Here is a 20,455-nt window from a genome sequence, read left to right as displayed (position 1 = left end):
GATGATGGATTAAGAACCACGAAACCGGTTCTCTCTAAGATTAGGGAGTTTGTACTAGAGTTAAATTCCTCGGCAGAGATGGCAGAAGATTTTGTTCAATTAACAACAGCTTATCAGGAAGGAAGCTGGAAATTTCCTCTCGAAACTTCAGCGCGGTGGAGCGGTAACTACCAAATGCTTGATCTTGTGCGGAAGGTACTTCCTCCATCACCGGGGATGTCTAGCAAACCGTTTGATAAAAATTATTTGTAGCAGTCTCATGGAACACAGAAAACAAGCATCAAAATGGATAAAATCAGTAATATTGAATTGAAATTTTATTGTCAATGCAGGCAGGAAAGTCTATGGATGGTGTCATACGAAAGAATGAGGAGACATTAGGTAGCAGGATGTTGCTGTGCTCTGCAGAAAAGAATGCTGTTAGTGCTGTTCATGGATATTTGGAGCCGTTCTACAAAACCACGAATAACATATGCACAAACAAGTTACTCACCATCGGATTAGTTCTCTTCTTCATGGATCATATTTCTGAGATGATAACGGTATGTCGAGAGACCCGCCACAATCCAGATTGGCTCAAAAGTGCTGCGGACGAAATGGCCAAGAAGGCCAGGAGTTACAACAGTCAGGTCTGCAATATATTCACTTACATGACTGCTGTTCTGGATCCTCGAATCAAACGTGAGCTTATCCCCGAGAGCCTTAGCACGGGAAATTATCTAGACGAAGCGAGAAATCATTTCATACGCAATTATTCTTCAAGCCATTTTTCGTCCATCTCAAATGCGTATAGTCAAGAGATGGAAGATGGAGGCAATGTTTCTTTTGCAGAGGAAATAGCTCGGAAAAAACGGAGGGCTAGCATGAGCAATGCCACTGATGAGCTGACTCAATATCTATCAGAACCTCCGGCTCCAATACCAACGGATGTTCTGGAGTGGTGGAAGGTAAACAGCACACGCTACCCTAGGCTTTCTGCGATGGCTAGGGATTTTTTGGCGATGCAGCCAACTTCAGTGGCGCCAGAAGAACTCTTCGGTAGTAAAGGTGATGAGATTTATAAGCAAAGGTTTTGTATATCACATGATAGCACACAAGCAATTCTATGTATCAAATCATGGACTCAAGGAGGGATCAGATTGAAGTATAAGTCAACAGAAATAGATTACGAGAGGTTGATGGAGTTGGCAGCCGCAGATAACAACAGTTCTGGGTCTGAAAAAAAACTAAAATGACCCCTCAAGCCTTTGCAAGAAGGAACTTGTTTTGGATACTACGTTGGTGTTGTTGTAACCTATCAAAAATATTTTGTATTTATGTATAGATCACAATTCTGGGAATGCTAACAAGAGGTGAACTGGTCAATCAAATTTGACAATGTAAACACCTAAATGCGGATTCTTACCATACTTGAAGTAGCAGATTGATTTGGTAAAGCTTTGTGCTTCAACTTTACAGCATCTACATTCTATTGGTATTGGCTGCAAGGAAACCATCTTAAAGTATGTCTAATCGCTCAAAAGACAATCTAAGTCTTATCGACTTTTATCAATTCTAATCAAACCTTTAAATTCATCAATTTTATCTTGATTTGGATAATTTAATTTTAGTTACTGGTAATATCAATTGAGTGAATGCTGTTTAATTACATATAGGCAGAAAATCACACAATATTCGCTCAAATAGGATTTTTTTTTTGAGAAATACTCAAATAGGATATTTAGTGATAATTAAAATGTAATTATCATTATCCAATCACTTAACTCACATACAGTTACACTTTCAAGTGCTTGGGGACTTTGTAGAGACATCTGGCATCTCCAATCTTATTTTACTTCCTGTATTTTTCATTACATCTCTAGAACTTTTAATTTTCTAGCTCACAATCTAGCTCAGACTTGCAAACATTCTGTAATAAGGTTTTAATGTTTTCTACCTTGTATGTTTCCTTCATATCAATATACTTATCTTTGGAAAAAAAAAAAAAACTTAGCCAAATTTTAAAATTAAAATAGAACCCATAAAAGTATAAACTTTCAATTTTTTTTCGGATGTTTAGACCAGAAAGTATGCATATCTTCTAAATTTATATTAGGTAGTTGAAGAGTAGGAAGGATTCATACATTTTGTTGAAATTCTCTCGCAACACCAAGACCAGAGACCAGATCTTGTTTTTCCCATGCAATAAACTCAACGAGACTTATACGAATAATCAAATAGGTAGAAGATAACAAGAGACGAGGGTGAACAAAACAGCATCACTATATAATCACCTCCAAAATTGTCAGGAGAAGCAACAAAGCGCTCCCTCCTGTTGAGTATGATAACAAAATCAAACTTGGCACAGTATCATTAGTTTGAAATACAAAATCAGAACTAAATGCTGTGAAATTTCTGTCATACTATCATTCAATTCATACATGTATGTAATTGTAACTTCTGGGCGTTGAGCTAGATTTTGCACAATTGAAACTCAGCTTCCAACATCCTTACTAGACCAATAATCCTCTTCATGTTCGACTATATCCACAAGTGCTCTCTTCGATACTCACGCACAATAACAGGAATACTTGTAGGTGGGATCTATAATAGGAGACAAAAGTAATTCAAAGTTAGGAGGACATATTAAGCATTATAAACAGTTGTTTGATCCGACAGCTGAAGGTTGACATGCATGACGAATGTAATCTAAAGAACAAATTAAACCAAAAAAAAAAAAACTGTTTGATGCTAATACGTGTGCGCGTGCATATGTTCTCAGTCATATTATGCTTACTAGTCACTACTAATATGATATTATGGTTACTACTATTACTAATAATAATGTCACCAATAAGGCCGATTGAGTACAAAAAACCATATGGTAGTTGGTTGGCAACAAAATGACTTACCATGCCATAGTCAGTGACAATCATAGATATATAATCTGAAGGAGTGGCATCATACCTGCCAAAAGAAATATAAAGTAAATTTATCACTTCATAAATTTACATATTTTTCCACAAAAAATAATTACATATTTATATAAAAGAACAAAAGATAATCTTTTGGGCGGTCAAAAGATGTCAAAAGCTTACATCAAATTTAGCAACTGAAGATTTTCCTTATTAGCCAGATTATCTAGGCAACTTAAATCTGTTCTTCCAGGAACCTTTGCTATGGCATTTGGACAACCTGCAAGCAAAATAAGGATACATTTGTTGCAATCACTCCCAGAGAAAAGGGCATGTTCTCACTGGAGATTAAAAAGTCAGCTTTGCATAGGAACACTACCTAGTTCATTTGAGCAGATTGAATCAAGTTGAACCCTTTCATGAAACTTATACGCTTCACAGCATATTAAAACTGGAACACGGAATGCGTGAGCAACCATAGCGACACATGCCGTCCCAACCCTTGAATATACAGTTCCATTAGACAATACTGAGGCAGCCCCCAGAAAAACCCTAGTGACTTCTTGCATGATATAAGAAACGGCATTTATGTGAGTATATGTACAACTCAGCCCTTTAGCCACCAGCCTACGAAGTAAACCTTGGCCTTCAAGCTTGGGGCGTGCATCCACTATCACAACCCGGAACTGTTTCCCAAGCTCATGGGCGTATAAAAGAATCATCTCAACAACACATGATGATCCATATGTGAGAAGAACGTCCCCATCCCTGATCTTTGATGCAGCATGTCTAACTATCACCTGGTCAGCAAGAACTATCTTCTCGTTTATAAAGCGATCGATATCTGAACAAAGGGACGCTTTAGCTTCTGATTCAGAAAAGGTTACAGGCAAGTTTGCAATGCTACTCTTCAGAAACCTAATGGCATTTCCCATACTTATGGAAAGCGGGCGGCATTCGGTCAAAAAGGAAACATAACTACTGATTTTTGCGGTTAAATCCCTGGTGAGAGATTTTTCTGGTGGCGTAGAGTAGTCTTTAATGGCTTCATGAAATGCTTGTAGCATAGAAATACAACGGGCATTACCCCCAGAAATGTCTCCTGCCAAATATTGTAAACCAACCTGACAAAATACATAACTGCAACATTAAAAGGCAGCTTATAAAATATTCCTATGTCATAATCATAAAATAGTATGAATGAACCCATTTATGCGCATGTGCAGAAGTGTATGTTTCCTTCACATCTAAAATACTTTCAAACTACCACATCATTTATACTTAATAAAACATGATTATTGATAACATTTTCATACTAGGGCATTATAGAAATTGCAAAACAAATCCAATGTACTCCTATTGATACAAACAAGAGACTAGGGTAAAGGGGCCCATTTCAAACTACTCTTATCTCTACGCAGCCTGAGTTGGGTGTCAGTGGGCATGTCACAAATACCAGAAGCTGTCCTAACAGCATTCTTTCTCTTATATGGGTGCTTCGGTGGAGCTGAAGCTAGCAGTCTCCCAGAAGCCCTACAGAATTTCCCTCAATCTATCAGCTATTTAAAGCCACTTAATAATTGAAACAAGTGAACAAGCCAGTAAAATTTGTGTTGTTAGAATGAACAGTGGACAAACAGTTAATACACACAAGATGAATTCAACATTGAAATCTTAACCTAAAAAGCCTACAAAGTATCTCAATGTTCCAGTGATATACTCATCTCAGATTTCAGATTTTGATAATTAGGATATGCAGTCTTGGTGACGGTCATATTAGTTGCTCTTCCAAGACTCCAACATAAAGAAACCACCAATAAAGAAACCAGGTTTGCTTCTCCAGTAAGTTTCAGGCATAGCTATAGAGTTTGGAGTTAAAATTCATAAAAGATACAGCTGGATCAAAATCAGACGACATTGGTAATCCCCAAAACAGAACTCCATACCAATAATAAGATTAGCAGCAATTATAAGATGCAAGCACCCACATACTTGTCATGCCATCATATTCGAGTCTATCAATTTGCAATATCTAATTTCCACATTCAACTATGTTTACTCTGGTATTTGTCCATGTAAAAGTAAACATAAATTTAAAACACAAGACTGGACTTTATACTTCATGTCAATCATTACAATGCTTACAATGAATTGACCATAACTAATTATGCAATTGAAGTACTACCTTGCAAACAGCAGGATGCATCGAATCAAGCTGGAAAAATTTGGACTCGAGATCAGGAAGCTGGGTTCCGTGTTCATATTGAGGTAAATGACGGAATAACTCAACCCTATTCCTGGATTCAGTTTGATTTACTACTGCACGCCTTTTAGCTTTTTCAACTCGAATTTTATCATCAAATTGCATCCGTGGTTGAGGGACTTCTTTTTTCCTCTCTTTATCAAGTGTACGGTCAACTCCTTTCCTTTCAGAAGCTGCAATTGATGGCGCAGACGGAGGTGCATCTTTCTTTTGAGGTGGCTGATGTTTCACAGGTTTAACAGTAGGTCCTCCCTCCGAAAGCTTATTGGGTTTACCAGTAGCTTCTCCTGCAGCAACAAAACCACAATGAGTTACATATTACCAGTAGCTTCTCCTCTAAAATTGAAACATCATTACATAATGTATCAAGCATAATTATATCCCCATAAAGCCCAAATCGATAGATAACAGAATGTAACAAAGCTTAATCATCATATAACTATGATAGCACAATATTGCATAAGTTCAAAGTGCAAACTACAACGTACAAGCTACATTCAAAATACAAACTTCAGATGAGATAAAATATCAACATAAAATTAGATTTGGGAACTCTAGAATAATTTCTCTAATGACTCTTCAAAGAATCATTCCTTAATTTTTATCTGTTATTTTAATTTAATGCAAAGAAAAAAAGATATATTTTTTGTTCAAAAAAAAAAAAGACTTGCATTTTTTTTAGATGCTAAAAAAAAGTCTTTTTCCTTTATTTCTATATTACTATCCCGAAATAATGAACTGAGTTCATATAGGCATTTTTGATGCTGCTATTAAAATAGCCCTTCTTGCTATATTTAGGTAAAGACTGATTTGCACACATCAAGCCGCTATACATCAGAGCCAAAATCAGTCGCAAAGTAACAAAAGAATTTGAAATCCTGGAATAGAATCATACAGGCAACCAAATAGTCCACCAGAGATAAGTAAAACAAATTTCACAGCCTCATACAGTATGAATGTCTCAATATTCGTAGAACCAAACTGTAACCAAATACCAGAAACACTAAAGTAATTCAAATCAAAGTTAATTTCTTTAACCTTTCGCAGCAACTTTAGCAGCTCGTTGAGACTCCTGCAAGGCGCGTCTTTCAGCCTTTGTCGATTTAGCTTTCCCTGGTTTCGAACTACTACTTAATGGAAATTCATTTTGAAACTCTGAACCCCCAGCCCCTCCATTTTTTTCTGCAACATTTTATTCCTAATTTATCACTTCAACAAATTAAATTCAACATGACAAATTGAACGACGCTCTTGCAAATTACAATCTAATCCTTTAAATTCAACAAAATATTAATAATATAAATACCAGAAACAGCAGCAGCAGCAGCAGCATGAGATTTTGTTTTAGCATTAGCAATTTCCGTTGACTTTAATGAAGTCAAATCAAAACCGCCACTAGGAAAACTCGAAGCACCAAATTTAGCTGAATTACTCCGTTTAAACCAACCGCTGCTAGACGACGCCGTATCAAATAACTCTCCGTCTCCATCTCCATCACCAGCTTTACTCGACGGTGACGTCATAGCCGGAGGAGACGACGCACATAGCAGCGATTCCGTAGGATTATAACTGCCTACCACATGCTGCTCACTCGCTCTACGAAAAGTTGGCTCCGGTACAGGAAGCGGTGACGTGGCACGGTGCGTGAGATTATCGGAGAGATGACGTGGCGGGGGGATCATAACTGGAGATAAAGAGTTGGTTGCTGGAGAGTTTGAGAGCGGCGGAGAGGAAGAGTCCGGTGGACCGGATTGAGTTCGGTATGGAGGCGGCGGTTCGTTAGGTGTGAAGAATCCGACTTGCCGGACTTTTGGTACGGCCCGGTTGCCACGGCGGTTGTCCATTTCTACTGAGATTTTTTCTTACAATTGGAAATGTTTTGTGTTAAATGTATAGATAGTGTTGAGGAGAAGAAAATGTAATTGAGTGTAAAAAACGCTGCGTTTTGGGGTGAAAATGCAATTAGTGTTTGCTGATTAGGGAATCATTAGGGATTGGGTTTAGAATTTGATTCGTTGCTTATGATGCACACAAATTGGTGATGACAGCAGCCAATTGATATTAGATTAGAGGTCAGTGCTGTTCATGAGCCGGGTTTGACAGACTTTATTAAAGAAAAATTAGGCAATTGCCTAATTAGGCAAAATATTTGCAATCCCTAATTCTGTTTTAAAGTTTTTATTGTTATACTCTAGCATGTCCATTAATTACTTTTTTTGCTCTCTTCATTTAGTTTTTATACCTAAATTTTACTTCATGTATTTTTCATCCGAACAAAAATTTTCTTCTTTTTTTCTTTTTCTTTTTCAATTTATTGTCAAAAAAATTAACAAATCAATTCTAATCTTCAGCTCATAACCTTTTAAAAAATTAATTTCTGCGATTTGTTACTAGTTTCAAATCTAGTTTCGAATTCGCTCGAATTTTTAATTCATAATCATATCGCTTCAAATTTCATTTGGAATTCAAATCCAACGATTATAACTTTCTCCAAAAATAAAGAAAACTGTAAATTTTTAATTTATTTGTTCTCATTAAAAATCTATTAAAAACGGTTTCAAACAGTTTCAAATGCAGTTTCAAACGGTTTCAAACAATTTTTAAAAGACATTTATTATCATTTTAAAAAAATTATACAATGGTTTCAAACAGTTTAAAAAAGTTCCAAACAGTTTGTAAAAGTTTCAAACAATTTCATTAAACACAATTTACAACCTTTATCTAAAAACAGTTTCAAGCAATTTAAAAATATTTCAAACTGTTTACAAAAGTTTCAAACAGTTTAAAATGGTTTCTAAAAACAGTTTCAAACAGTTTCAAACCGTTTACAAAGGTCTCCAGTAGTTTAAAACAGTTTTTAAAAAACACTTTCAAACAATCTAAAAAATAACAGTTTCAAACTGTTTACAAAGGATTCGAACAGTATATAACAGTTTCAGAAAAACAGTTTCAAAAGATTTCTAAAATTAATTAAAAATATTTGAAAATCAGGTCAAAATATCAATAATGAAGAAAATGACGATTTAAAAAAAAATAAAAAAATTTCCAAAAACGATACTACAATAATTTTAAACAACATAGAAAGAAAAAAGAAGAAGAAGAAGAAGAAGTTTATCACCAACCAATCTCTTAAACTCTTTCACAATTACAAGTTTTCTCATTTAAGTGAAACTTTTTTATCGATTTTTTATTCAAATTTCATTATCTTAGAGTTCATTTATATAATGTGGAAATGAGAAAAAGAAGAAGAAAAAGATGAAGAAAAATAAAAAATAAAAAAATTGCAGAGAAAAAAAAAATAAGAAGAGAAAAAAGAAGAAGAAGGGGGAAAAACAGAAAAAGACGAGAAAAGGAAAAAGAAGAAAGAAAAAAAGTTGCAGAGAAAAAAAAAGAGAAGAAGAAAAGAGAAAAGGGAGAGAGAAAAAAAGAGGAGAGAGAGAAAAGAAAAAAAAAAGAGGTGTGCATGTGTTTACAAGAGGGAGAGTAAAAATATAAATAAGTTATTTTACTAATTGAGAGTACAACTAAAAACAATAAAAAAATAGAGTAAAAAAATAAATTTTTGAAATTGGAGTATTGTGAACAAATAAGTTTTAAAAAGGAGTTTTTTGTGCAAATTTCTCCTTTATTAATTGAGAAAATTAAGCCTGACATTGTGGAAGCCAAAAATAATTTCTATTATACTGCCCGGCCATTCCGCTTGCAAAAGTATGATGCACTTTAAATTGCTTTCATTTTTATGCTTTTATTTTATTTTTACGGTTCAGTAAGTTGAAAATACGGTATGAGTATTCTCTCGTAATCTCTTCTCTTCTCCCTCACATCAGTTCACATAACTCACAAACTCTAATAATGGAGCGGCTCCAACACCTGATTGATGTTTGATGATAATGACGATGGAGTAGCAACAGTTTTGATTGTTTTCAAAACCGAATCAAATCTAATTTATCGGAGCATTCACTCTTATGTTGTGTCATATCTAGTTATGCTCTTCCCTTAGGTGCCTTCGCTGTTGTTCAGATATCTCTTCACCTCCGCTCTATCTCATTATAAGCACTATTTTATTTTAAAAAGTGTTTTTGTATTTGAAAATTGAGCATATGTCTAATTTTAAAGGAGTAGGGGAGGAACATCGTCCTCTAATGGAATTAGAAACTCTCTTTTTGTAGAAGGTGGTGCTTTGCCGGATTGGAATAACAGCTCTTCTTATACTAGACTAGTCCAAAAGGTTTGATCACTTACCTATCTCAACGTTTGATATTCACAATTCAAACGTTCATCTCTGACCTGGTTTGGTTGTGAGAAATTAGAGACTTCACCTAACTGAATCAATGCACTCTCTAATTCTTGTCCTATCGACAACTTGCCCAAACTCCATATCTGTATGGGTTAATAATCCTCTAAATTGAGGTCCTAATCCTATCACAAACTCATTTGGACTAAACATCATATAAGCCAATACCAATTATCGGCAATCTTCTCATCACGTTGATACTGCCCTTGTATTAACTATCCCATCATTAGCATACAGTTTCACATATCAGTTACTTCTATTGCTAATTGATTAACATTAATATTGGGTTGTTGCAGCACCACTGGTGCCTGCACATTCCCAGCTTGATCTACTCCAAGTTCTTATATTATTATTTATATTATTTTTTTAATTAAAAAATACATTTATATTATTTTTGAGTACATATATATTATTGTTTATATTAAATTTTTATCAAAAAATACATTTATATTATTTTTAATTACAGATTATAGGCTATTTAAAAAAAATCAAAAATATATTTTTTAAAAATTTGCGTGGATGTCTACGGGATACGTCTCGCGTGGTGCAAGACGTCCTCGGTAGACGCCTAGCACCATGAGAGACGTCTCTCACCATGCGAGATGTCTCCCGAGAATGTCCATGAGAATTTTTTTATTTAAAAGGGTAAAATGGTAAAAAAAAATAGGGCGGTAGCTAGTAATTTAGGGCGGTATTTAGCAATATTCAAGAAAAAAGAAGAAGAATAGAAAGGAAAAGGTGTTAACAAATCCTCGGGTTTTTAAATAAAAATTTATCTGAGAAATGAACTTTTGAAATTATAGGAGTTAAATTGATTTTTAAAAATCATTAGGTATCAATTCAAAAAATAAAATAAATATTTAAGACTATTTTATACTATTTTTCTATTTCATAATGGAGAGTGCGTTACACTTGCGGGAGTGAGAGTGGGTAAGGGTGTATTTGATGCGATTTAGCATAGTGATGTGCTGAATTGATTCGGTTTTACAAATTTAGGCATTTTTTACATTTTGTGTTAATTTGAGGAGGTGAATCGATTATTTTTTGTTGTTTTTAAAAAGCAAAAAATCTCAAATCTCTGTTCAAGAGTTTTTATACATCTCCACACTATTTTTTAATATTTCATGCCAACTTTGAAATTTTTTTTTATATGTGTTTTTTAAAAATGAGAAATTTACATTCTATATTATAAAAAAAATAAAATATTTATAAAATTATTATGTCAACGCTGTCTTTATAAATACACTAACACATTTTTTTATATTTATAAAAATACTATCTCTTCTTTATCTCTTTGTTTTTTTCAAACTCTAATTTTTTTATCTTCCTCCACTATTACCCACCACTACCATTAATTTTCACCTTATAAAACTTATCGTTGCCGACATCTGCTGTTGTCGCTGCCCTCTGTCCTCAATTTGTTGTCGCTGCCCGTCAGCCTCTACGTTGTTGCCGCTTGTCAGCCATGTTCAGAATTCTCACATAAAACTTTTTTTTTTGAGAGATGGGATATAAAATATCAGATCAGGTATTTAAAAAAAACATATATAATTTGTATTAGGGTTAATTCCATAAAAAATCACGACCGTTACACAAATTTTTATTTTAATCATGACTTTTAAAAATTGCTATATAAAACCATGACCTTTCATATTTTTTTCAATCTATCACCGACTATTTTTCCGGTGAATTTTACCTTTCATTTTTTTTCTAAATATGTTTGATTATGGTGGCCACGTCATCAAAAATACACCAAAAATTGATTTGGTGATAGATTTGAAAAGAATAAAAGGTCGTAGTTTTATATGGCAACTTTTAAAAGTCATGATTAAATTGAAAATTCATGTAAAGGTCGTGACTTTTTATGAAATTAACCCTTTGTATTATATACAAAGTTTGTACTAAATATATATAAAATTACGAATTGCATACGGAATTAATAAATTGTACTCCCTTCGTCCCAATAGAGTTGTCCAATTTGAGAAATTTTTTGTCCCAAAACTCTTGTCGACTTTTAAAAAGTAACAATTTTTACACTCAACTTACTTATATTACTCCTATTTAAAATCCACTAATGAGTAAATTAAAAGTAAATTGTAAGTTGACTCTATATTAAATAGGGGTATGACAAGAAAAGTAAGAAAAAATTTACATAATTCATAAACAATGATTGTTTTTCTTAAACTGTGTGATAAAGGAAAAGTGGACAACTCTATTGGGACGGAGGGAGTATATGTTTATTATGCGGGTTTATACACAGAATCTATACTAAATGTATATAAAATTGTATTTTTTTTTCAAAATCGTATTTTTGTAAATATTTTTAAAAAAATTATATTTTTATAAAAGAAAAGAAAAATTACTGAAAATACTCCATTTTATAATACTGATATATAATAACCGAGTAAAACTGTAAATTTTTAAATCCCGAAAGATAAACATAAAGTTGAAAGAAAAACGTGAGTTTCTTTTTTCCGTATTGAGGTGAAAAATATAAAAAAAGAATAGAAAAATATGTAAACTTTTTTAAAAAAATTAATTTGGTAATATTTTTATAAGTATATACTCCTATATTTTTCTAATATTTATGTAAATGCCCCATAAAAAGTTCAAAAAATTTTATTATTAGGCCAGGCCAAAAATGGGCCTAAGACCATAAACATACATTTCCGAAAGAGTTTTTTAGAGGTAATACGGGCTTAGCCCAAAATAATTAGAGAATTACGTTCTGAAGTTCCAAAATTGATATTTGTTATTTCATCTTCAATTATTCTATTTCTAACCTTTTTAATTTCAATTTTTATACTTTTAAAATTAGAAAAATACGATTGTAATCGTTGGGAGATTTGCATGTCGCTATTGTGGCGAGATTCTCGGCTTCCTTTTCTCCATTCAAACTCTGATTTCCTTTTCATTCAAACTTCCCATTTCAGTAGTTTTCAGAATTTGAATTCATTTCAACTAGGTCAGCCTCTAAAAAATCCCCCCTCCCAAACAAAATTGAATAAATCGACATCTAATCCGAATTCTAGTAAAAGAAAAATCGATTTTGCTGCAATTCCAGCGACAATGAAGAATCGCAGAAAACTTGTTCGTGAAGATGACGACAACGACTTCGAAGAGTTCGAGATCCCTGATAATTGTAGGGATAGGGCTGTTGCGGAACCCATTAGTTCTATAAAGGTATTTTTTTGATTTTTTTTCGTATTTTTTATATGTTTTATACTCGTTTTTACTATCTTTAAGTTCATGTTTTGATGTTTGTTTATGTTTGAGTTTGTTTTTTCTTAGTATGTAATGATTTGTTAATAATATTTGTTTATCTTTGAGTTTGGTTGTCCTTGGTGCTACGAAGTTATAATTTTTCATAGTTGTTATGTGATATTTATTGTTGTTTTGCTAGTCACAATTGTTATGATTTACTACAGAAGTGATTGTACTTAGTTTACCATGTTTTTAACAATCAAAATTAGTCTATAATGTTTAAACAATTTTTTGATTGCTTGTCAATGATATTAATCTAACTATTTTGTTGGCTAACCATAAGTTAACAGCTGGTTTATAGTTGGTTCTATTTTCTAATCATTTGTTATCCACTGGTTCACCACATATTTTGCATACTAATCATATTTTTATGTAAATGATTTGTTGTTTGTCAATGATATTGATCTAACTATTTTGTTGGTTAACCATAAGTTAACAACTGGTTAGAGAAGCTTCGGCCGGACATTAATCTTACATCTTTTCCTTATCGAAATGTAGCAGTTGGTGCATCATTTGCTGTTGTTCGGGTCTGATATTCCAACTCAGAAGGATAGGTGATTTTCTTTTAAATTTATTATTATATTAATCTATTCAATAACTGAGTAAGTGTTTTTTTTCATAGGGATTGTGGTGCATTTGTTTTGGCGTTTGCTTAGCATTTGATCATGAACCGACCAATTTCGGCTGATTATACCATAGAGAATCATCGTGAGCATCTTGAATTTCTGTTGTATCGATAAAGACAAATGAAGATTGATAGAAATATTGACACTGACGAGGAGATTGAACCAAAACAAAAAAATGCAAGAAAAAAGACGGGAGAAGATTATTCCACATATTGCAATATATTTTGATTTTGTTAGCTATATGTCTTTTAGCATAATGAGAACTTCGATTAGTTAAATTTTGTGTTAACTATTTCACAATGTTTTTTGTACACAGTTGGTTACTATTTGGTATAATAAAGTGTTGATGAATTTTGTTTTTTTCTATTACATTATATTTTATTGAATTAAATATTCTTCTATACTAGCAACTCTATAATTGATATTATAATGGTGGCCAGTAAATAAATCGTTTGTCAGTATGTATAATATTCGGTCAGCTTTTGGTTAACTTCTCAAACACTAATGAACTGTCAGTATATAGTTGGTCATCGTTTGGTTGACCATTGAGTAACTAATTAATAGAATATAAGTTTATCGGCATTTTACTCACAATTCACTAATGGTGTACTAAAAATAAAATTAATAATTTTTGTTGGTTAACTTCTGAAACACTAATGAACCGGTTATATTCAATTATAGTTGGTCATCGTTTGGTTGACCATTAGATAACTAATTAATAGACCATAAGTTTATCAGCGCTTTACTCATATTTCACTAATGGTGTACTAAAAGAATAATTAATAATTTTTTTAAAAAGTACAATTTGTTTAAAGTACATAATTTCAGTTTACCACAATTTACTAACAATTTATTATCAATATATTTAAAATAAAATTTATTACAAGTTAACCAACAGTTTACCCAACATTAACCATTGGTTAACCAACACCAGAAACAATACAAACACTCATAAGCGTTTCTTCAAACACCAAAAGTGCAACATCAAAATCAACCACTGCCGACAACCACAGTCATCCACAACTATCAAATTAGACAATCTCTTCAAATCATAAAAAAAAATGAGAAAGCAAGAGGATCATTAAAGTAGAACAACTGCCACCTCCATTGGTGGTGCCACTATTGATGGTAGGAAGAATGACGGCGTTTTCACTTCCGAGGAACGACGACGAGATGGAGAAGATGACATCACTGCTGGCATAGATGATACAAAAACGAGATGGAGAAGATGACATAGCTGAAAATAAGAATGACCTTGATCATAGAATCCAAACCCACCACCGCGACCTCCACTGAATCTTCAACTTTTTTCTCTTCAATTGATTGGATTCTTTGAATTTTTTTACTTTTGCATTAACATAATTTCTTGCTTTTTTCTCTGTTGTTTGATGCAATTCTTTGTAATCTCCCACTTTCGAAAATTGAATATTAGCAGATTTCATTAGATCAAAGATTTTTCTAATTAGGAAAGATTTGTGTGAATTAAAAGTTGAGAGAAATTTTAGGAGAATCTTTGATCAGAGCTAATTGTTACCTTAATCAACTATTAATCGTATATCTCTAATTTATGAAAGTTAATTTTGCAAGAAAAAAGAAAGGAAAGATAATTATCTAAATGGAAAATCACAGGCATATTTCTCTAATTATTTATAGTTAAGTTATATAATTGTCAATTTTTCTCTTTCCGAAAAACAGGAAAATAAAACTAACGTAAGCAAAAAACAAGAAAAAGTCATTAACTCAGACACCCAAATCTAGGATTTACAAAAACCAACATCATTCCACGTGTACCCGTTGCATGTCCCAATTCTTCCACCTGTCCCATCCCCTCTATCATCTTCTTCATTAACCTTCCTCCCCCATTTCCCCATCCACACTATTTCCTCAATCAATTAAACCCCAGCCATGGCAGATCGTGACCGTGCTTCTAACCCTACACAAAGACCATCAAGAACCACCGCCACAGGCGGCGCTACAGCTAACAGCAATGTCTCAGCTTTTCTACGTAAAATCCAAACGCACGCACCCAACTCAACCCAGCTCATGGGGCTCATGACGCTGGTAATCTCCGGCTCGATTCTTCTCCTTCTAACCGGACTGACTGTCACTGCTGGTTTTCTGGGTCTTATCTTTTTCACTCCTTTGATCGTTATCTCGAGCCCGATTTGGTTTCCGATTGGGGCTGTTCTGTTCTTTGCTGTCGCTGGGTTCTTGAGCTTTGTTGGTTTCATGGTGGCGGTTGGTGGTGGATTGTCGTGGATGTATAGATACTATAGAGGGTTGAACCCGCCTGGTTCGGACCAGTTTGATTATGCGAGGACCCGGATCTATGATACGGCTAGCCATGTTAAGGATTATGCGAGAGAGTATGGTGGGTACTTGCAGAGTAAGGTGAAAGATGCAGCTCCTGGTGCTTGATGATGATGATGATTGATTGTGATTCGGGCCGGGTTTTGATGAACCGGTTTTTGTTTTTATTTTCTTGTTTAATAATTTTTTTTATTTTACATCTAACTTTTGTCTATTTTTGTGGTGGGAATTTTGTGTTCTACTTTTTTGATGAATGTTTGTTTATTTTATTTGCAATTGCTTTTTTTTTTTGGGTGCTTTGGATATTCTTAATGGTACTTAATTGCATTGTTTAATTTTTGATGATTGATTATGTTTTTGTCTTGATTTTTAATTTTTTTTTGTTTACTTACAATGTATAGGCAATGGAATAAGAAATTCTTAACCGAAGGACTTATTTGGATGTTATCATTTTTGACGGACGAAAGGCATGCAATTTAGGATTAATTATAAAATAAAGCATAAATATTGATGCATATTGGAATGATAATTTTCAATAAAAAAACAGTAGTATTGATGTGGAATGATTTTTAGGATTAATTACAAAATAAATTGTTATATTATGAATTTCAGGTTTTTTTTTTTGCCAGATAAAAGGATAGTAGATAGATAGGTCATAAAAAGTAGTAACACGCAAGAAATATTATGAATTTCAGGTTTCGAATAATATTTTTGATTTAGCTGTATTGATGTGGTATGAATTTTAGGATTGGTTACAATTTAAATCGTAAATGTTACCAATGAGTTGTAGTTCAAATTGTATAAGCGATGGACATAAAATTGTTAAAGGTCGTGGGTCAATTTCTCCCACGAGCGCTCTCTTTTCCGATTATAAAAAAAATCGTAAATGTTTGTGTTACAGTTACAATATGAATTTCAGGTTTCAAATAATATTTTCGATAATAAGAGCTATTGATGTCGACATTGAAATGATGTGTATATTCTAGTTTAATGCCAATATTTATTTATCAAAACATTATTCAATGTAAGAAATTTACAGTTTATGCTGTAAAGTTTATCTAATTAATTACCATTTAACTTCTACTTTTAAAACTATATTATGAGTTCTAGTGGTTTTTAATAGGTATAAGGCCTTAAAAAAAAAAGACTCCGACCTTTTAGTTTTTTTCAATTGAAAACTGATTAATTTTGGCCTATATTGTATTTTCTTGTTTCAATTGTGTTCTAATTGACAATTTTTTTATTTAGAGGTGAAATCATTCAATTAACTAAGTTTAAAGATAAAATTAGATTCATTTTCATTAAAAAAAATACAAATCTTTTATTATTAAAAATTAATTAAGAACCATAATCAAATTAAAATTAATTTAAATTTTTAATTAATTTAATTGAATTTAATTAAAATTTAAAAATATACAATTAATATATGCTAGATACAAAGAACGTTTTTGAATTTTTTTTCGTAATGCGTCAATTTAATATTTCATGGTATAATTGAAACACAAAAAATGCGAAATAGGGTAAAATTGGTGATTTTTCAACGTCGGGGTAGGATTGAAAAGGGGCTAAAAAGTCGGAACTTTTCTAAAGCATTAGGCTTTTTTTGATATTTAAAAATTATTATATTTCACTTGCATCACTCTAATTTTTTTATTAATTTTTTTTAAATGCTTTAGTAATAATATTGGGTATCAATCTAAATCATTTAATAACTTCAAAGTAGAATTGCATAACTCCAAAAAGAATTGTTTAAAAGAAAAAAAACTCAAGACTCTGGTGAGTAGGGGTGGGCAAAAAAACCGATCAAACCGATTAACCGAACCGAAACCGGAAAATTGAACCGGAAAATGTGGTTAACCGGTCCAACGGTTTAGGTTTAGGTTTTTGATTTTTAATTTTCATGGTTAATGGTTTAGGTTTAGGTTTTGGATTTCTAAAAACCGTGGTTAATCGGTTAACCGGTTTATATATATAATATATATTCATATATTTTTAATAATTAATAAGGTATATTTTATGATCTATAAAATAATATGGATTTTATAATATACACAATAAAATCTAAATATAAAAATATATTGATAGATATTTTATTTAGGAATATTTCTATATTTTAGGAGAATTTATATGTAAAAATATTTTGAAAGAAATTTGTTTTCCTTATTAAAATATTTACTTAACAGAAATAGGAATATTTAAGTATATAGATAGCAGAAAGTGGACGTGAACAACACCACAAACAATTCAAAAAATACAAACCTAGCTTTAATGTTACTTATAAATTATTTGTAAATAATAATAGTTTTAAATATTTGCATTGACTTAACTATTCATAAGATAGTTTAGATTTATATTTTTAATATAATTTGAATTTCTATGGTTTTTTTTGTTTGCTAAAAAATTAAATAGAATTAAAATTTTATCTTTTTTTGTCTTTAATTTTTCTAATGGTTATATGGTTAAAAACCGCAAAACCGAAAAACCGAACCGTTTTTGATGGTTAACCGATTTACCGGTTAACCGTTTAAAATTTTAGGTTTAGGTTTTTAATTTTAAAAACCGTATTATAATGGACCGGTTTACAAATCACCCTCATGGACCGGTTAACCGGTCCATGCCCACCCCTACTGGTGAGTTAGTAGAGCACTTTTCTAATTTAAATAAGGTTATTTTTTCGAATCGTATTCATGTATATAGTAGTTAGAATTTGTTTAAAGAGAATCAGTCTAAACATAGAATGTTTAAAGATGTCATCTCATAGTTAGAATTTGTGTAGGAAATCTCATGAACTCTATACCAAAAAATTTGTACAAATAAAAGTGTTTCCATATTAGCTATTTATTGCTCTTGGTTGATTTTTTCGCCCATATTTAATAGAAATTTATAGAATAATTACAAACACTCCATTTTTTTTTTCAAATGCCAACTTTCTCAAATTTTTACATATTTTGTCTTTGGAAGTTGACATTTTATGTAAAGGTTTTGAAAAGTTAGCATTTTAAGCAAAATTAACTCTTAGAGTACAATTTTAGGCTGATTGTGGGGGGCAACGGCAGTTGGCGGTCAACGATGGTTTTCACCAGCGGCCGTCAACGAGATGGTGGTTAGAGGTTGGGATGGTGGCAGCGGAGAGGTAGTCAGTGGCGGGAAGCCGGAAGTCGGCGATGGGAGAGCTAGGGTCACTGGTGACTGTCGATGGGGTGGTGGCGGCTTGAGGAGGCTTCCTAGAGAAGAGTGGTTGGAAGTTGGCTACAGGTGGCCGGAGGTGGATGGAAGTGGTTAATAATTGGTTTGGATCGGTTTAGAGTTGGTTTAAGATGAGTGGTTATTTTTTATAAAGTTTTAAAATTTTTATATATGAAAACAATAAATGGGCCTACTTCACATTTGGATACACTCACTTAGATAATAGAAAAAATTAAAAAAAAAATTAAAAAAACGAGAAAAATAATTATAAAATACATACTTCTCAAAATGTTTACCTTTCATACGTAAAAAGTTTACGAAAATACAAAATAGGTTTTGGGTTTTTACGTATCTTATCAAATATGTATCGGATATGTATTGATAAAATTTCAAATATGTATCAAAAATGTTTTTTTTTATAGTAAAGAAAAGGTACGTAAATTATGTAATTTTTTTAATTTTTAGGCACATTTGAACATTTTTAAAGATTAAATGATATTTAAGATAGTTTGTAAATTTCCCTAGATGATAGGATAGTTTTGTGGATTACTATCCCATATTTACTCCTGAGAAGGGCAATCGAAATTGAAAATAGGCCCTTGTGGGGGTTGGGAGTGAGTTATTGGGCTTGTGTTTCAGTGGGTTTGGCTCGCATATATCTCTTGGCTGTCTGTGTTGGGCTCACATAGATCCGAAGGCTCATTGAGTGTTTTTCGTCAAGAAAGGGAGACATTTACATCATATTTGCTGTTTCTATTTATTTGGTAAAAAATACAAAAAAAACCTCAGTTTTTTTCTCAAAATTACAGATCAACCTTTTTAGTATTTTTGGTCACAATTAACCGTTCGTGCTTATAAAATTGAATGATTAAATTCTCGTTGTTTTAAAATCGAACAAATAAACCCATTAAACTTACTTTTTGGACATTTACCCCCTCAAATTTTCGGTAAATATTTTAAACAATAAAATTATTTTTGAATTTTTTTCTTATATGATTATGAGAGACATATCAGCAACAAACGAGTGTTTCTAATGGTATTGGACGAAAGAGATTATTCGTTATATTTGAAAACAAAAAATGCTTAATTGTACCCAAAAAAATATAAAAGAGTTGATCAATATTTTTGAAAACTACAAAAAAATTTCTATACATTTTCCCATTTATTTTTATAAGTATACTTGAGTCCTTTTCTTTCATTTATCTTTTTCTATTTTTATTTAAAATGTATGCTTTTACTGTAATTATTAATACTACAAAAACTATTATCCAAAATCTACTAAAAACTACTAAAAATATATAGTACAATAGTACACATTTTTCCTGTAAACTTCAAGAAATAATTATAAAAATAATCTAAAAATGGTAATATCATTCTAAAATACGCTCTTCCAAAAATATTTTCATTTAGTACGAATTGTTTTTTTATTAAATATCTAGCAAATTTATCTTTACATATTCATGTATTAGATATGTATCAGTAATGTATCTTTTAAGGTCGTATACGTATCAAAAATAAATACATAAAATGTAATTGTTTAGGTAGAATTAAATTATTTTGACTTGGAGCATATTTTTGAAAATGAAGTGATTTGTCACAATTAGGCACGGGACCGTAT

The 20,455-nt window shown here is 32.1% G+C and overlaps 4 protein-coding genes across 7 annotated transcripts in view; 3 read left to right on the top strand and 1 right to left on the bottom strand.

Annotated features, from left to right (window-relative positions):
- LOC126686342 (putative AC transposase) overlaps positions 1–1,436 on the top strand; it is a 4,454-nt gene extending 3,018 nt beyond the window's left edge. The window contains exons 3-4 of the mRNA XM_050380380.2: positions 1–195; positions 333–1,436. The exon at positions 1–195 is cut by the window's left edge and continues 683 nt beyond it. Of these exons, the coding sequence (XP_050236337.1) occupies positions 1–195; positions 333–1,235 (1,098 nt within the window). The 3' untranslated portion in view covers positions 1,236–1,436. The remainder of the gene's footprint in view (positions 196–332) is intronic.
- Positions 1,437–2,244: 808 nt separating this feature from the next.
- On the bottom strand, positions 2,245–7,206 carry LOC126686343 (uncharacterized). The gene is made up of 7 exons (XM_050380381.2): positions 6,464–7,206; positions 6,196–6,339; positions 5,080–5,444; positions 3,274–4,018; positions 3,078–3,174; positions 2,892–2,946; positions 2,245–2,583 (listed from the first exon to the last, which is right to left on the bottom strand). The coding sequence occupies exons 1-7, from the start codon at positions 6,999–7,001 to the stop codon at positions 2,521–2,523; spliced, it is 2,007 nt and encodes a 668-aa protein (XP_050236338.1). The 5' UTR covers positions 7,002–7,206; the 3' UTR covers positions 2,245–2,520.
- Positions 7,207–12,151: 4,945 nt separating this feature from the next.
- Positions 12,152–13,707, top strand: LOC126653544 (uncharacterized). Of its 4 annotated transcripts, none has more exons than XM_050347454.2 (3): positions 12,152–12,634; positions 13,217–13,269; positions 13,372–13,707. In XM_050347454.2, the coding sequence occupies exons 1-3, from the start codon at positions 12,302–12,304 to the stop codon at positions 13,376–13,378; spliced, it is 393 nt and encodes a 130-aa protein (XP_050203411.1). In that variant the 5' UTR covers positions 12,152–12,301; the 3' UTR covers positions 13,379–13,707. The 4 variants fall into 4 exon arrangements, with proteins under 4 accessions (XP_050203411.1, XP_050203408.1, XP_050203410.1 ...); XM_050347451.2 differs by having other exon boundaries at positions 13,338–13,707; XM_050347453.2 differs by having other exon boundaries at positions 13,214–13,269.
- A 1,391-nt stretch (positions 13,708–15,098) lies between these two features.
- On the top strand, positions 15,099–15,927 carry LOC126686061 (oleosin G-like). The gene has a single exon (XM_050380079.2). It carries the CDS (start codon positions 15,247–15,249, stop codon positions 15,757–15,759), a length of 513 nt encoding a protein of 170 aa, XP_050236036.1. The 5' UTR covers positions 15,099–15,246; the 3' UTR covers positions 15,760–15,927.
- The last annotated feature ends 4,528 nt before the right edge of the window (positions 15,928–20,455 follow it).

This window comes from Mercurialis annua, linkage group LG6, assembly GCF_937616625.2.
Source record: "Mercurialis annua linkage group LG6, ddMerAnnu1.2, whole genome shotgun sequence".
Taxonomy (NCBI): domain Eukaryota; kingdom Viridiplantae; phylum Streptophyta; class Magnoliopsida; order Malpighiales; family Euphorbiaceae; genus Mercurialis; species Mercurialis annua.
This window is presented reverse-complemented; position numbering and strand designations above follow the sequence as displayed.

Excerpts from the sequence above, each read along its gene's own strand:
- LOC126686343 (XM_050380381.2), bottom strand. The coding sequence starts at position 7,001 with ATGGACAACCGCCGTGGCAACCGGGCCGTACCAAAAGTCCGGCAAGTC. Across the intron at positions 5,445-6,195 it reads TGCTAAAGTTGCTGCGAAAG|GAGAAGCTACTGGTAAACCC; the intron begins GTTAAAGAAATT and ends TTGTTGCTGCAG. Across the intron at positions 3,175-3,273 it reads AATCTGCTCAAATGAACTAG|GTTGTCCAAATGCCATAGCA; the intron begins GTAGTGTTCCTA and ends TTTTGCTTGCAG.
- LOC126686061 (XM_050380079.2), top strand. The coding sequence starts at position 15,247 with ATGGCAGATCGTGACCGTGCTTCTAACCCTACACAAAGACCATCAAGA.
- LOC126653544 (XM_050347450.2), top strand. The coding sequence starts at position 12,302 with ATGTCGCTATTGTGGCGAGATTCTCGGCTTCCTTTTCTCCATTCAAAC. Across the intron at positions 12,635-13,213 it reads AACCCATTAGTTCTATAAAG|CAGTTGGTGCATCATTTGCT; the intron begins GTATTTTTTTGA and ends ATCGAAATGTAG. Across the intron at positions 13,270-13,337 it reads ATTCCAACTCAGAAGGATAG|GGATTGTGGTGCATTTGTTT; the intron begins GTGATTTTCTTT and ends TTTTTTTCATAG.